We start from the raw sequence: 16,335 nt of genomic DNA on the forward strand, positions 1-16,335 counted from the left end.
TTGGAAAGCAGTATAAGAATTAAGAGTTTGAGCATGCCTTTATCTTCATTTACTTGGGAAACTGCTACTGCTCTCCTTCAAGTTGAGTCTCATCCTGGATGAACATCAGCTAAATATAACCTGTCTGTTAAGTTACTGAATGTTCTTTACAGACAGTAGCCTTCTTCAGATGGTCTGGCACGGAGTTTAGTAAACATGCAGGGAAGGATGCAAGAATGAGGGTGCTAGCTCAGCCCTCATCATCATTCCCATCATTCTCCAGAAACAGGAGAGCAACCATTTATTACCCTGTACTCATTGAGGCTCTGTTCATGTTTTAGAAAGCTGGGAAATATTAAATGCACATCTGCTTGAGCACAGGAGGCTCCCCACTTCTGACAGCCACGCTCCAACTTGGGGAGGTGACAAGAATGACAATGGGGAGTGGAGCTAGCATGCTTGCTCTAGAGCCCCATCTCACAACATATTGTCTTTTTTTTAAAAAAAATAATATTTATTACTTTTCCAACAATTTAAACACTACAAAAAAGAAGAACAATGCAATACAAAAACACTACATAACACTAACACATTAAACTAACAAAACAAAACAAAAACAATTTAAAACACATCAACCAATTTCAGTATCTTATCTTTCATTCACTTATTTCAGCGACCTCCTCACACCTCCCTTTTTGTATTCCACCTCTATTAATTGTTTCAGCAATTCCTTTCCATCTTCCTCTGTTTTCTATCCTATAATTATCTTAACACATTCTAACCTTATTTTTTCCTTTAATACTCTATTAATTTATTTATACTTAATTCCTTATAACATTTCTACTAAAGCCATATAACTTCATTCCAACATTTTTCTAACATTCATTAATTTTACAGTATTTCCGTTAAAAATCTTTAAACTTTTTCCAGTCTTCTTCCACCGACTCTTCTCCCTGGTCTCGGATTCTGCCGGTCATTTCCGCCAGTTCCATATAGTCCATCAACTTCATCCTGGTGATCTTCTATCCGATGCTCTTGGCTCTTTTCCAAGTCCCTTCTGCAGATCTTCTTCGTATTTATTCAAAAACTTTACTTTATCTTCCACTGATCTTATTTTTATTTCCCTTCCTTTGAAACTGAAGGATAAACCTTGGGGAAACTCCCACCTAAAGATGATTTTATTCCTTCTCAGCAGGGCAACAATATCTCCATAGTTAGGCCTAAAATCCAAAAGATATTTCGGGACATCTTTAAAAATTTCCACTCTTGACTTTTGTACTTCTAGGTTCTTCTGCTAATGCCAACCCAAGATTCTATCTCTCTCTTCTTTAGTTCGAAGAGTGATCAAGCAGTCTCTTATTCTATTCTTCTCTTTTTTCTCTCCTCTTCCAAGTCTGAAGGCCCTCACAATTCTAAACTTTTCTTGGCCCAAGTCCAAGTCCCAAAAGTCAGCAAATTCCTGTGTGAGAAAATCTATCAAGCTTTTCTTCTCCAATTCAGGTAGGGCTCTGATCCTCAAATTCATCTGTTTTTCTTTAAGTTCAATCATAGCAAGCGTCAACTTAAGTTCATCAAGTTGCCTCTGTAGGGCTGGGACTCTCTCTCTCTCGAGTTGTGTTACTTTGCATTCAGCAGCAACGGCTTTCTCCCTGGCTTCTTCCGCAGTCTGCCGTATCAAAGTAGATTCCTGTGTCAATTTCTGGATGGTTTCTGTATTGGTATTCACCTTTTGTCCCAGATTATTTATACTTTCTGTAATTAAGTCAATTTTAGTAGTTGCAGCATCCACTTTCACATTTATCACGTCTGTTTTCTTGTTAAGCTGTTCCAGTGAATCATTTATCTTATTTAATGCAACCGCTAAGGCCTCTTCTGTCGACATTCCTCTTGGTTTTGAGTGTACTGATGCAAAAGCAGCAGCAGAAGTAGCAGGGAGGCCTGATGTTGAGCCTCTCCTGGGTTGCTGCCAAGTCCTCCCAGACCTTAATGTTTTTTCAGCAGTTGACTGGTCTGTTTTTCCCTTTCCATTTGCCATAACACTCAAAAGATTCAAGGTCAGTCCCAGAGTCTCACAGTTTTTTATCTTGCAGCTGGAAATTCCCCTATCCCAGCTCTTGTAAAGCAACCAGTTTCAAAAACTTCCACTAGGGGGGTACAGTTTCTATTTCTATTAGTCAGTAATGTCCTCTTTTAAACACAGTTCACACAATCCAAAGTTAGTTTCAGTTTTCAGTTACTTTTTACTCCTTTTTAAAAGCAGCCGGAAACAGTAGAAATAATGTATTTCTCTTATTTAGCTAGCTGTCAATGAACATTCTAAACGCTGTCAATGAACATTCCAAAAGACATCAGTCCTGCTAGCAGCCCGTTTCCAGGGTCAGAGCGGCGGTATTTTAACTCTCTTCGCTCTCTCCTGCAGGCATACTCAGTCCACGACTCCCCCCCTTCTCCTGCCTCCAAGGGGGGGGGTTTAGTGTTTTTTACCGATGGAAATTTAATCTTTTACAAAGGGCTTTCCAAGACCTCAGCTTGCAGCCTCATTGCTTCAGTCTATTTACAAAAGGGGAAGGCGGACTTTCTGTGTTGAACCTCCCCGTTACAATACCAAATTAGACGTTTAAAAATCCAATTCTCCCGCTTCAGCTCTACTCACGGGTAATTACTTTGAAGTCAAATTGTCCACAAGAAAAAGTCAGCACTCTCCGGCAACAGCTATGCGGCTTCGCTCCGTGGAAGAAGCAGACGATTCGAAGCACTGTGCCGCTCACCCCACGTCACTCCGGACCCCCGAAACCAGGTTTCCTCGCGAGTAGGGGAGGCGCAAAGGGTGCCCGCCGAATCCCACGCTCACAGGCTTCTCCCGCCTGTGATTTTTAGCGGGTCTCCGCCTTCGCCGTGGCGGCCAGACCCAGATTCCCATGAGGCAAATTCCTCCCGATCAGAGGAATTCCGCCATTACCGGAGGCACCAACCCAGAAGTCCTCACAACATATTGTCTGAATGCCTGAAGAGGGCTAATATCCATCTAGAACTACTTGGAAACGACTGTTCATTTTCCTTTTGATGCAATTCTGCTTTCTCTCATGCTGCTTTATCTTGAAATATTAAGAAAAGGCTTGGATTTGAACTCTGGAGTTGATTAAGCGGTTTTCCAACTTGGGAATTTTAATATGGGAATAAAGGGAGTCTGCTAAAATGTGTGTCCCTTCCCCGTAAGTAAATGCTGGATCCCACATGTTCGGACTTAGGATTATTTACATGGCTTGGAGTGGGAGTCAGTTATTGAATTTACAAAGGGTGTGCCTCTATGTCTGTCCTAACCCCACAAGAAAGGTGAGAGAAAGTGACCCTAATTGTTACGACGTTATAAATAAAGATCCAGAAATTTTGGCTGTCATAAGCCACTGCCAAAGGTTTGTGGTTGCTTGGACATTGTTTCTCACTCCTCTGAAGGACGGGGGTTTTATCTGCTCTGAGCACATCCCAAGTGCAGCACAAACAAAAAAATTACCCCCGCCTTCTCCCCAGCTCCATGACTGGGGAGAAGGCTGAGGTTTAATCCCATCTGCCGGACACTGATGGCCCACTTATCATGTAGAGCAGAACTGCAGAGCCCTGCTATTCTTTTATTTATTATTACTATCATAATACAATTTGCCATGCAGACATGGAGAGTGGGAAACAGTTGATTAAGATATCTGTTTGATTCATCTTGCAAGCCCAGAATACACTCCTATGATGAGGGGCAGAGGGAGAGAAAGGGGACAGAGAGCATGTGGAGCAAAATAACACCTTCCTCTCTGCACCCTCCCCCTATGAATTTCTAGAAGACCCACCCACACTTGTTTTAATTATTTATACTGCCATCTTCCTCCCCACCACAAGGGGTCAGTGCAGTCAGCATCTTAAAGCCTCTGACAGGGATGGGCAAATCTGTCAATTTCGGTTCCCTCAAGTTTCTCATATCTGCCCCCAATCTTATATTCAGTTCTCCACATTTCTGCATCAGTCTGCAATTTATTTATTTTATCAAATTTATATGCTGCCCTTCTTCTGAGGATCACAGGGCAATTTGCAGTATAAATTAACACGTTTTTGTATGCAGTTTTGCATACAAAATTGTGTATTACACATTTTTGCAAGCAATTTCTTCTTATGCATTGTAGTTTTGTAGTTTAGTTTCAGAGATATATTGATTTCTATGCCTACTTTCCCCTTAATAAGTGCATTTTTATAGACACTGGATAACTGCATCACAAAATTTGGATAAGCGTGAATTTTGAAGGATGGCTCTGTTTTTGGTTTCCCTATTTGGTGGGGAAGTGCAAATTTGAATGTGAACTGAAATGATTTCCTACCCCATCTCTATGGACAGTGCTACCTCTTTGTCAGACAAGGTAGGGATGGGAGCAATAAAGTAGGAATTTGTAAAGTCTCCTTTCCACAGCAGGCCAACCAGATCTGATGCTCTTGAACTTGCCTGTGTATGGGAATGCAGCACCCAACTGGATTATACTCTTCTTCAGATTTTGCAATGCATTTTCACTGCACAAAAATGTGTTTTTTATATATACACACACATAGTAAAAGATGCATATGAAATACAAATTTCACTGGTGAATGCATCAGAGAGTTTGTTTTTTACAGAAACAGCAAAGAAAAATGCATACAATAATAACACAAATTAATAATCATAACACAATGGGATGGAACAGGAAAGGAATGGCAAACAACAGGATGGAATGGGAAGCAATGTGATGCCACAGGATGGCATGGAACAGATCTATGATTAAGTGCAAGCGAGTCTGAAACTGGATGCAATCAACCCATTCCTAGTAAAAAGTCTCGCCACCGTCTCATCCTTTAGGCTCCATAAGCTCAGCAGAATGTACACAGAGTCTTAAGTGCCTTTGGCTCCCTGGTTCAAAGCAATTCATAAAACATATGCCCATGACCAAGATTGTTCCCAGCATTGCCTCAGATTATTTTATATGCCCTCTTATCCTCTCACACACAAAAGGAGGTGCATTACTGGATAGGCTCTGGAGGCAGGACCTGATTTCTCACACAAGGCAAACTACAAGTGAGATACAAACAGAAGACTGGAACTATTACAAATGCATTCAGAACAGAACTGCAAGTGGTAAAAGTGGGTGATCCCAACCACAGCCTACAGGGAAAGTCAAACCAACACCACTTGTGCATTGTGCTGTTAGGGAACTAAGCATTCACAGCAGTCAAAGGCCATCCTAGAAGAGGACAGCTCTAGTTTACAGCCAGGGATCACTGGGTTTAGCAAAATTCAACCACTGCATCTGTGCAAGGATGTTACAAACAACAGCCCCATTAATTATCAAATTCTATTTTTTCCCCTTTACGCACGCAGCACTGAAAAAAGGGAGCAGACAAATACATACAGGGCCTGGGTGGAACAGTAGGGAGAAAGGAAAGCACACAGAAAGCATGGGGGAGAGACACACTTCAGCACACAGGGTGAAAGAACAATAAAATGGGGAGTGTGGGAATTTGAGATCCTTGGAGGAAAGGTGGAATAGAAATCTAATAAATGTATACTGCAAAATGCATGGTGCATGCATTCAAACATTGGCATCCTTTTGTGGGTGGGGGAAGCAGCTTTGGGATCAATAGGACACACTGTGGGGAATGAGCTGGTTTCTTCCACTATCAAAGCAAAGTGCTGGTCAGCAAACCCCGGCTGGAATTAAACAAGAAACAGCTGAGCTGCTTCTCTGCCATTGATTTGCCCCCCACTCCAATTACTATCTTCTGTCGCCACATTTGGGCAGCTCATTAGTGCTGGCCGCAAGCAAACTGTGTGAAGCTCTTGCCCCCCTGGCCCCCCACAGCTGCCACTTGTCAGTGACTGGCCCTGAGGTACAGTAGCAGCAGTTGCAAGAAGGATTAAGATTTCGTCCGGAGAGGGATTTATCATCCATGCTACCCTCACCTCTTCTAATTGGCAATTTCCCCTCTGGTCTTCTTGTCTAATGTGACAGATCTCGGAACTGTCTATTCTCTCTCTGACTCCAGGCATTCACTACAAAACAGGGCTCAGAAACCCACAACAGCTTCCAATCTGAGCTCTTGTTTGAAATTACACCTTTGGAGGCCAAGAATATCCAAAATGGTCTGCAACATTTTTTTTCTAAATGCATCCACGAGCGATCATCTTCACTCTGCGAGACTGAATCCTATCAGATATAAATAAATGCATAAATACATAAGAACTCCTACTGTGAAAATGGCAAGTGCTATGGATGAAGGGAGCACTGCATCAGTCATATTTATTTTTCTCTTCTAAGTGGCAAACATATTGCTTTGCTTTTTGTGGACGACATTATCACACACAAACTTCATCGACAGACATATGCTCATATTTCCGATTTCAGAAATAATGAGTGAAGGTGCCAATATGTTTTTGCCAAAGAGGGAATGTGGGGAAAGAATGCAGAGAAAGAACTACTCAATAACATGTTAGTACCTTCGTACTGGTTGTTGTCTGATGCAAATGTTATCACTAGGGATGCTGTAATCTTCATTGTTCAGACATTTCACAATTACAGAGCATGGGATGGATGCACAATAGCCTGACCCACCATGAAATAGAAAGCCGATGAGCTATCTGAATTGCAATTTAAGCTATGCTGAAAGAATTATTTTGTCAATAGACATAGTAGCAAGCAGATAATCATATTTGCATTAGGTACGACTGAAATCACATATTCCTGTAACTACTCATAACATCCAATCCCTGCCTGCTTTTATGTATAAGTGTATATTGTTTTTATTTATAGAATTGGTTTTACATATGGAATTCTTTTTATTGTTCACCTTTTAACTGTGAAATCTCTTCCAAGATACTTATGGGAAGCAACTGACATCAAATAAATAAACATGTCTCTTTAGATTTTCACATGGTTGGAGTGATAGACTTTGCATTCTTGCCCTGAAATCACATGAAACAGTTTTACAGCTGCAAGGACAACATAAAACAAACATGGCAAGCAGATCATTCAGGGTTTGAATTGCTTTCCCCATGACTGCTGGCTTTGCGTGAATGTTGCAACCATATGATCACATGCTGGGTTGTTTTTTTTTTTACTGAACACATGTGGGTTGTTTGTTTGTTTTAACCTATCCTCACTCAGGAGGGACCTGGCCATGGAGAAGGGTCTCAGTGACCTGGGAATGAGCCATGTGACTAGCTCCACCCATGTTGTCACTTACTTCACATACAGATGACAGATACGTGAGATCACACCATGGAGAAAGCAGCTGTCAGTCCATACAAGTGGGCTAATAATGTGGGCACTCATCTATGTAATTTGTACTCACTCACAAGTATTTATAGATTCACATTTGGATTTGTAAATACTGGCTTTGAGCCAGTCATTCTCATTCTCATTCTCATTCTCTCTCTCTCTCTCTCTGCCTAACCTACCTCACAGGGTTGATGCAACTAACTACTTTTCTCTAGAGCAACATAAAAATAAGTCCATATGCTGGACTTCGGCTGCTGTGTTATTAAAAACAAAAGCCTGTTTTACTTCTATACATTGCAGGGGAAAGAAGAAAACCATCAAATTTCTTTCAACTGGTGACAAGACAAAATCAACAAAGTGGATCTTCAGTTTAGACTAGGCTGCAGAGATAAACCTTCAGTCCAAACCAGTGCTATTTTTCTAGAAAAAGAGGTGGTGGAACTCACCATGAACACCTGCCTTGTTCTCTTAGAATGGCAATGGCGCCCACCTGAGAGGTGCCGGAACTGAGTTCCAGTTGAAAAAATAGCCCTGGGCATTTTAAAGGCTGATAAGGCAAAACTGAGCTGACATATTTGGTAGTAGAGTAGAAAAAAATGCCAAAACATATGTTAACATTTTGTTCCTTCAAGTAGCTGCATGGAGCACATAAATATGTAATGGAATTAATTACTGAGGCTTGTCCAGAGACTAGGCCTGCATTGCGAGGCCATTTCAAGTCATCACTTGGAGCAGAAAAAATCCCACACCTTCTCTCTGCAAAAGCTGTCCTTCAAAAATCAATTCAGAGACTAAATCACTGCTTATTACAAGTGCCAATGGCAGAACGTGGGCCATAATGCTATTCTAGCACAATAGGAAAGAAAACCCAGCTAGAAAAGTCGATGTATAATGCATGACATTTTTAAGAGAAAACCTATAACATCAAATGAAGTAGAATGCTGGCACCTTCTCAATGCAGTACCAGGAACTGAAAGCCCGGAAAATATTTCATTTGCAGGAAGGCTTAACTGACAGATAACCAAAAGAAATCCAGCATTTGATTTCTTGTGGAGGGTGCGGGGTGAGCCTCATCTGTGCAACTGAGAAGCAAGAATTCTGCACATACTTAAGACTTCTTGCTCAAACATTTATTGAACTTTGTGTGGACCTACACAGGGGACACACCAACTGCCGGGATACATTTGTTAAATAATATCATACAGGGATCTCCAAAACAGCAGCAAGGTTTTTATGCAGACAAGAAAATGAGTGTAGAGGGTGTGCACTAATTAAATAACAGAGGACATTCTGTCCATATGCAATGCAGGTTAATTCAGCAAGATACTCTAATTTAGAATTTTTTTCATTCTGTTCCAATAAATATCCAGGAGTCATTCCAAGCATGTATTGCTTAGGCAGGTGTCTTGTGCCAATAAGTAGCACATGATGTTTTCCAGTCCCAAACAGATTACTGGACTGGTCAACTGTTCCTGAAATTTGAGATTTCACAGGACTTTCAGGGAGTCCTAAGTTACCTAGGCCTCCTCTTCACTGAGGTGGGAAACCAGGGGTGGGAAACTTCTTTCAGCTTGAGAGCTGCAGAGCCTTCTGGGAAACTTTCTAGGGGCCGCATGTCAGTGGCGGAGAGCCAGAAGCAATGAAGATGTATTTCACCTTTGTACTGTAGGATGTTGCTTCAAAAGCAAAGCATCACAAAATTTGGTTGCAACTGTTTTCTGAGTCAAAACATACCAAACAAATAGGAGGCAGGGGTGGGCAGTTTGGTGAATTTTCTGTTATAAGACAAAAGAGGGAAATCATGGAGGTATGTGTGCAGACTGTCAATTGGTATAAAACTATGGAAGTTAGGTCCATTTTGCAGAGATTTATCTAGGCTTTATTTAAGTATATATGTGTCTGTCAAATTCACAGTTTAAGGTACACCCTAAATGCATAATCAAAAATGTCATGTGGGAAGTATTTCCTAGACAAAAGCCGCTCTTAATTTTTATGCTTCCTCCAGGAAAGATCTACAAGCAGAAGACTTCCAGCTGGCATTGATAAAGGTAGCTTACCAAAGGAAATGTACTATCTTGCAACACATCTTCAAAAGAGGCTTAGAACTATTTTAAATTATAAACAAGATAATGCATCAAATTCCACTAAAGAGTATTTTGATAATTAAGTGTAGGTGTTTGCAGAGAGCTGCCTAATATTTCTTTCTTGAAAGCACCACAAGCTTAGTACATTTGCATATAAGGTTTTGCATCATGGAGCAAACACTTCATGTGAAAAAGGATAAACGCGGCAAGCAGATTATCTGCTGAAATGGTTCATAGACTACTTCACATTAAAGTATTGTAAATGAGATTTCTCATTTGTTGAAATTGCATTGCCATCAGCTAAATACAGATCCATTGCAATGAACTACTCCCTTCATAGTCACAGGTGCCATACTAATTGAAGGCAGTTCACACAAACAGGGACACTTTCTCTGTTGGGTGGTATATATTGCTGTCCCCACACAAGCAAACGTTTCAAATTTTGTTCCCGTTGAAGCTTCCAAACTGTCTTTAGAGGCAGCCCCATAAATAATGCATTGCACTAACCTAGAGGTTACCAGACCATAGGCCACAGAAGTTAGGCTATTCCTGTCCATTCAGGGACATAACTGGGCCACCAGCTGAAGCTGACAGAAGGCACTCCATACCACCGAGGACACAAGTGGTAGTAATGGATCCAGTAACACTCCCAAGCTATGCACTTGCTCCTTAAGAAGGAATGTAATCCCCTCAAGAGCAGACATTCTCCCATCGATCTGGCCTAGGGAACTACCCACTAACAGTGCCTGTATGTTATCTGGATTAGGTTTCAGTTGATTATCTCTCATCCAGTCCATTAGGAGACAAGACACCAGTCCAGCACATCCACTGCCACACATGTAGATGTAAAAGGAGAAATAGAGCTGTGTGTCGTCAGCATACTGCTGACAACACACTCTGAAACTCCAGATGACTCCACTCAGTGGCTTCATATAGATATGAAACAATATGGTGATAAACCTGAACCCCAAAGGACCACCCCGCCACTGAAGGCCCCATGGTGCCGAAAAACACTCCACAAGCATCACCTGCTGAAGATGACCATACAAGTAGGACTGGAACTACTGCAAAGCAGTGCCACCCATCCCCAACTTGGATAGCCTCACCAGGAGGTTGCAGTGGTTGATGGTATTGAAAGCAGCTGAGAGCTCAAGGAGCACAATGCCCTTGTCTGTCTCCTAACTGAAGTCATCATATAAGGTGACGGGGCAGTTTCTGTGCTAAAGCCAAGCTGAAACCTTGATCGCTCTCCCACACATTCCAGAGATTTTTGTACAGTATATTCCTTTTGCTGCAAGGCCCTGCCTGGGTTCACTGATGCAGTAACCTAACATCGGCTGTCAGTTCTGATGCAATTCTGTAGGCACTGCCCTGCCTAAGAAGCCATTTTGCCTGCAGGTCATCAGATTGCAACCACTCCCAAGAGTCCATACTGGCATGGATGAAATCTGATGCACCTTTGAAGGAGTTCCTCCACACAAACAGCTGTTTCAGAGGGTTCCTGTGGCAACTCAATTGGCCTAGTTCTTGTGTGAATCAGGCTCGGCTAAGTACACAAGACAAAAGGGGCAGTTTCAGTGACCTTTCTGCTAGAGATGAAGCTGTGGGGTTTCAGCATTTGAAGGTCTTCTTAAAGAAGGGAAGGCATTATCTGATACAACTGAAAGAATCAAATGAAAAAGCTCTGTAACTCTTGTGCAGGTTTATGCAGTTCTTCTAACTAGCTAACCTGACTGTTCTCTACTACCTCCCTTGCTTGCAGGAAGGTAGCAAATGTCCCCACCCAACTTCTTGCCACGTGACTACCCAGTGACTGCCATGTACACAATCGCTTTGTTTTCCAGAATGATATGTCATGTTTTTGGAGTATCAATTCCTTGATCCATACCAGACAGCTCTGGGCTAGGGATAGATTAGTCCAACCCAGGACTTGCAGTAGGGAGGCAGGGAAAAGGAGAAATTCTGGATGGAAGAACACCAGTCTGCATACAACTGTAAGCAATGAAGCAACTCAAAAATAAACCAACTAATAAGCGCAGTCTGAGTCTAGGTTCTTATTTCTTAGAGTCTCAGGCCTCTTGCCACAACACGATGTTCTGCAAAACTGTGACTTCAGTGTCACATCCCCTAATTCACAAGGATTTGGGTAGAAGCGGACTACCACCTACAACTGATATCTCATGCTCCCTTCCATGTGTTCAATGAATGTGTTGAGGGGCGCATGACTGCAGCGACTGGCCCTCCTCCAATCTCTATGTAGGGTTGCCAGTCCCGTCTTCAGCTACAGACTAGGGGAGAATGTGCTTTCAGCTTTACATACATAGAGCTAGTATGCACAGTCAGGACCTCTTGCACAACCATGTTCCCCATCACATGCATGTAGTGCCCATTTCTGCCCAATGTGCGAAGGAGCACATTGGTTCTACTAAGCAGAACCATAGTAGGTCTAGTGGGCACATCCTTGCTCCTTTCCGCAGGTTGACCGACTGGGTGGAAGGAAGCCTGAGAAGAAGCGTAAGAAAATGCAAGCAAAGTAGCAATGATTGGAGATCTTACCTGTACACTAGTAAAAGTGGTATACTGATAAGCTTTAACTACCAGGTAATTTGCTTCTATATCTATTATCCCCAGGATCATGTACTTCCACCATCTTCGTTTCAAGATTGCCAGTAAGTTTTCTTCTCCTGCATTGGGACAGGGAAAGAGGGAGGGGTAAAGAGTTTTAAAAGGATTAGATTTATAGCCATGACAATAATCCACTGGGTTTCATACAAAAGTGCTGCAGAAGGTGCTACATAGGATTACTAACAACCGGGGAAGGTCGAAGAAGCTCCTGCTCATTTACATACAAGTAAATTAAATATTCCTTACTGACAGCCACTGAGGCGAAGCTAAAAATAAATAAAAAAGCATCTCAGTTGCCTTTTCATTTGCCCCTTCACCTCCTGTTAATCCTGTGGACTTGCCCATGAGGGTCACACACACAATGAGGTGGATTTCCTCCCTTCTTTTTGCATAACTGGTAACTTGGCTTCCAAGAATCAATTCTGTGCAAAGCCAAAATTGTTCTCCAATGTCCTTGCAGAGGAATCCTATCAATCACACAATCCCCGATTCCCACTTTGTGAAGACTGCCAGTACAACAAGGACGACTGATTAAATCTACAGTTTCTAAAGGTTAAATTGTCTTAACGCTAGGCCAGGGATTATTACTATGTCTGATACAAAAGAAAATGAACATGCAGCTAGAGTTTGGGTATCAGGCTCCCTCCTTGTTCCTCTGATCTAGCAGGATTTCATGAGGGTTACAGTATGGACAATATGCTATTGCTGCAGATGAGGATTCTTAAAGCAACTTGAACATTCAGGATGAAATTCCTCTTCTCCAGCACTGGAACAACATCTAACCTTGCAGATGTTAGTGGAAATATTGTGCAAACACCAAAAGGAAGCTGGGGCATATTTCACTGGCCTTTCACAACTTGGATTGCCTAAACCAATTGTGTGATTCAAACGGCAATTTGTTCATTAGCAAATATCACCCGCCTTCTCAATAGTTAATAGAATCAGAATGTTTCCAATTAGAAGTGTAAAGGTTGCATTCTAATTATGTCCTGTTCTACTTACTACATTGAGATTGCAAAATTAAAAACAGGCACTGTTTCCTCCTCCCAAAATGAAGAAAAGAAGCAGTGGGAGCCGCAACAATGGTTACATTAAGTACTATGTCCAGATTAATCTGTCCAAATGATTCAACTGATATTTCTTTAAAAATAAAAAAATAAAGGCACTGGAATGAACCAGTCTGTTTTGCTGTATTGTCATATAATTCCATTAGCCTTTATTCTCTGAAAGAGTAATAAGCATAAAAGCATTATTTTCTTGCATAACATGTTATATTTGAAATATACAATACACTTGGCCATTTTCTGTAGATTTGAGAAGAATAATAGAATCATAGAATTGTAGAGTTGGAAGGGACCCTAGGGGTCATCTAGTCCAAACCCTCGCAATGTAGGAATCTCAACTAAAGCATCCATGGCATACTCTGCTTAGGTATAGTTAATTTGGCAAGCCGTTTTACTGCGTTCAATGAGGTTTACTTCCAAAAAAGTATTCATAGGACTTCACAGTGCTCACAGGCAAGGAAGCTTTACATGAGGAATGTTAGAAGGATGCTGGAATGAAGTTATGTGGTTTTAGCAGAAATGATATAAAGGATTAAGTAAAAATGGATAGTTAATTGGTGAAAGAAGAGAGTGTAAAATTACAGTATGTTAAGATAAATTATTGGGATAAAAATAAAGATGGAAAGGATTTGCTGAAATATCTAATTGAACTAGAATACAAAAAGGGAGGTGTGAGGAGGTCAAGGAAATAAGCAAATGGAAAATAAGTTATGGGAAGGTTTGATTTGTTGTTTTTTCCTTTTCTTTTTTCTTTTTTTTCTTAATTGTTTGTATTTTTCTGGTTGTTGTTTTTTTGCTTGTCTGTATACATGGTCTTGTTTTTTTCTTGCTTAATCTAGTGTTTTCTTTTGTAATTTTTAAAACTGGAATAAATATTATTTTTTTTTTTTAAAAAAGGAACCTTCACATGGATTTGCTTATTGATTATAATTAAGGGATGCACTGTACTTCCCAGAAGCATTTGGGGATTTAGCCTATTAAAGGTGATGCATAACCTGAAGGTAGTTTAAAAACATTCTCTCCAAAGTTGCCATACCAAAGTGGCAGATTACAGTACTGTTGCAGTACTGAAAAACAAAGCAAGGGAAATGGGCAGGTTCATTTTAAAAGCTCAAGTGAGTGTGTGGGTGGAGAATACTTAGGGAAGATTAATAATACTATGAAACATTGCCTCTTAGAACATTGCCCATGGTGAATCAACTGAAGCAGGCTTGTAGTTATGATTTCAATGGATTGTACAAGAGCCAGTGGCATATATGGGTTGTCACAGAATGCCATGGGACTTTGAGCAGTTCTCAAAGCCTGCCCAAAGCTGATTCTTGCTTTCTAATTAGCCGTTTTTATAAGATAGAAATTATCCCTTTACTATAAAAGCGACCACGGTCACAAGCAGCAGCATCTAAGTCAGATGATGTACATGGGTTGCTTACAGCGCCAACAACACTAAACAAAGGAACCTCCAATGAAACTCTGTAAGTGGCTGGATCATGCTTATTAACGGAGTAATACTTCATCCCTAACATGCTATTAACTTTAAGATCCCAACTGAATAATGAAAAGCAGGGGCAATATTAAAATACATGTATCTGCAGTCACTTTAAAATTCTGTATCATGAAAGGGTTGAAAACATGGGGTGCAATTTGACTGCACTGTTCTGCTAGAAGCCAGCACAAGGACTCCTGCTAGTGATATTCTTCCTTTCTTCACTTATTTTTTTGATATCACTCCAAATGTCAGGCTGAAATATATTTCATAGAGTCATAGATTTTAGAGTTGGAAGGGACCCCAAGGTTATCACGTCCAATGCCCTCCAATGCAGGAATCTCAACAAGATCATACTTGACAGATGGCCACCCAACCTCTGCTTTAAAACCTCCAAGGAAAGAGTCCACCACATCTCAAGGGAGTGTGCTTCATTGTCACACAGCTCTTACTACTGGAAAGTTCTTCCTGATGTTTAGTCGGAATCTCCGTTCTTGTAACTTGATGCCATTGTTTGGGTCCTGCCCTCTGGAGCAGGAGTAAACACGCTTGCTCCATCTTCCATGTGACAACCCTCCCTAAACTGTTCCTCATAAGGCTTGGTTTCCAGACCCTTTATCAACTTGGCCGTCCTCCAGCTTGTCAATATTCTTCTTAAATTGCAGTGTCCAGAACTTCAGGTGTGGTCTGACCAAGGAAGAATAGTGGTACTATTACTTCCCTGGATCAAGACACTATACTTCTGTTGATACAGCCTAGAATAGCATTAGCTTTTTTTTGCTGCTGCATCACACTGTTGACTCATGTTAAGCTTGTGGTCTACTAAGACACCTAGATCGTTTTTATGTGTACTACTGGCAAGCCATGTGTCCCCCAGCTTATATTTCTGCAACTAGTTCTTCCTGCCTAGGTGTAGAACCTGACATTTGCCCCTATTGAAATTCATTTTGAGAGTTTGGATCCAGTTCTCCAATCTGTTAAGGTCAATTTGAATCCCAATTCTGTCTTCTGTGGCATTGACTACTCCTCCCAGTTTCGTGTCATCTAAAAATTTGATGAGTATTCCCTCAATACCTTCATCTAAGTTGTTTATAAAGATGCTGGACAATAGTGGGCTCAGGATGTGTCTCTAAATGAATGAAATGATTGAGAAATGTCCTCCAGTCTGTAAAGATGTAGTGAGAGGTATGAATGTTTTGATGTGTAAGCAGGCTGGTGGGAACAAATAAGGTTGAAGATAACTTTCAAAATGGCAGACACTGCAGAGGTTTGCAAGAACCTCTAGAACTGTGAAGTTCAAAGTTTTCATGGTGCTTTGACAAGTGGGTAAAAATAAAGCAAAATGAAAAGAAGCCCTCAAAATTCCCAGCTTAGCATATGGTGCCACAGTACATGAATTTGTGTTCTTGGTCTTGCATTCAGGAACACATAAAACTGAGAAAGAGATGATTTGTAGCCTTTGCCATTCTGTGCTATTCTGGCTGTGGCTGGAAAGTGTGGTCTAAAACACCAGGAGGTGTCAGGTTACTTACTGAAAACTATTATACCTCATAAACAGATGAATATATGACTTTTTTGTGGGTGTGTGGGTGTGAAAGGTTCAGGTAGCTTGTTCAGATCACTGTTGTCAATCACAGCTTCCTCTTCAGCAGACTGAGAATAAGTGTACATTGTTGGATATAATGGCAGAAAGTCAAGGGTTAACAGACTTATTGTGCCAACAGCGCTGCGTAGGTGCAGGTATCAAAGCATGTATACAAATCTGTTAATCACAGGTTTCACTGAAAAAGTAAGGGCTCACCACAGGCGATAGTATT

The 16,335-nt window shown here is 41.1% G+C and overlaps 1 protein-coding gene across 1 annotated transcript in view; it reads right to left on the reverse strand.

Annotated features, from left to right (window-relative positions):
• Window positions 1–16,335, reverse strand: part of SLC35F1 (solute carrier family 35 member F1) — a 206,265-nt gene that overhangs the window by 38,283 nt on the left and 151,647 nt on the right. Inside the window, exon 3 of the mRNA XM_079970808.1 lies at window positions 11,903–12,030. Within this exon, the coding sequence (XP_079826934.1) occupies window positions 11,903–12,030 (128 nt within the window). The remainder of the gene's footprint in view (window positions 1–11,902; window positions 12,031–16,335) is intronic.

Source organism: Podarcis cretensis (genome assembly GCF_951804945.1).
Source record: "Podarcis cretensis genome assembly, chromosome: 3".
Taxonomy (NCBI): Eukaryota; Metazoa; Chordata; class Lepidosauria; order Squamata; family Lacertidae; genus Podarcis; species Podarcis cretensis.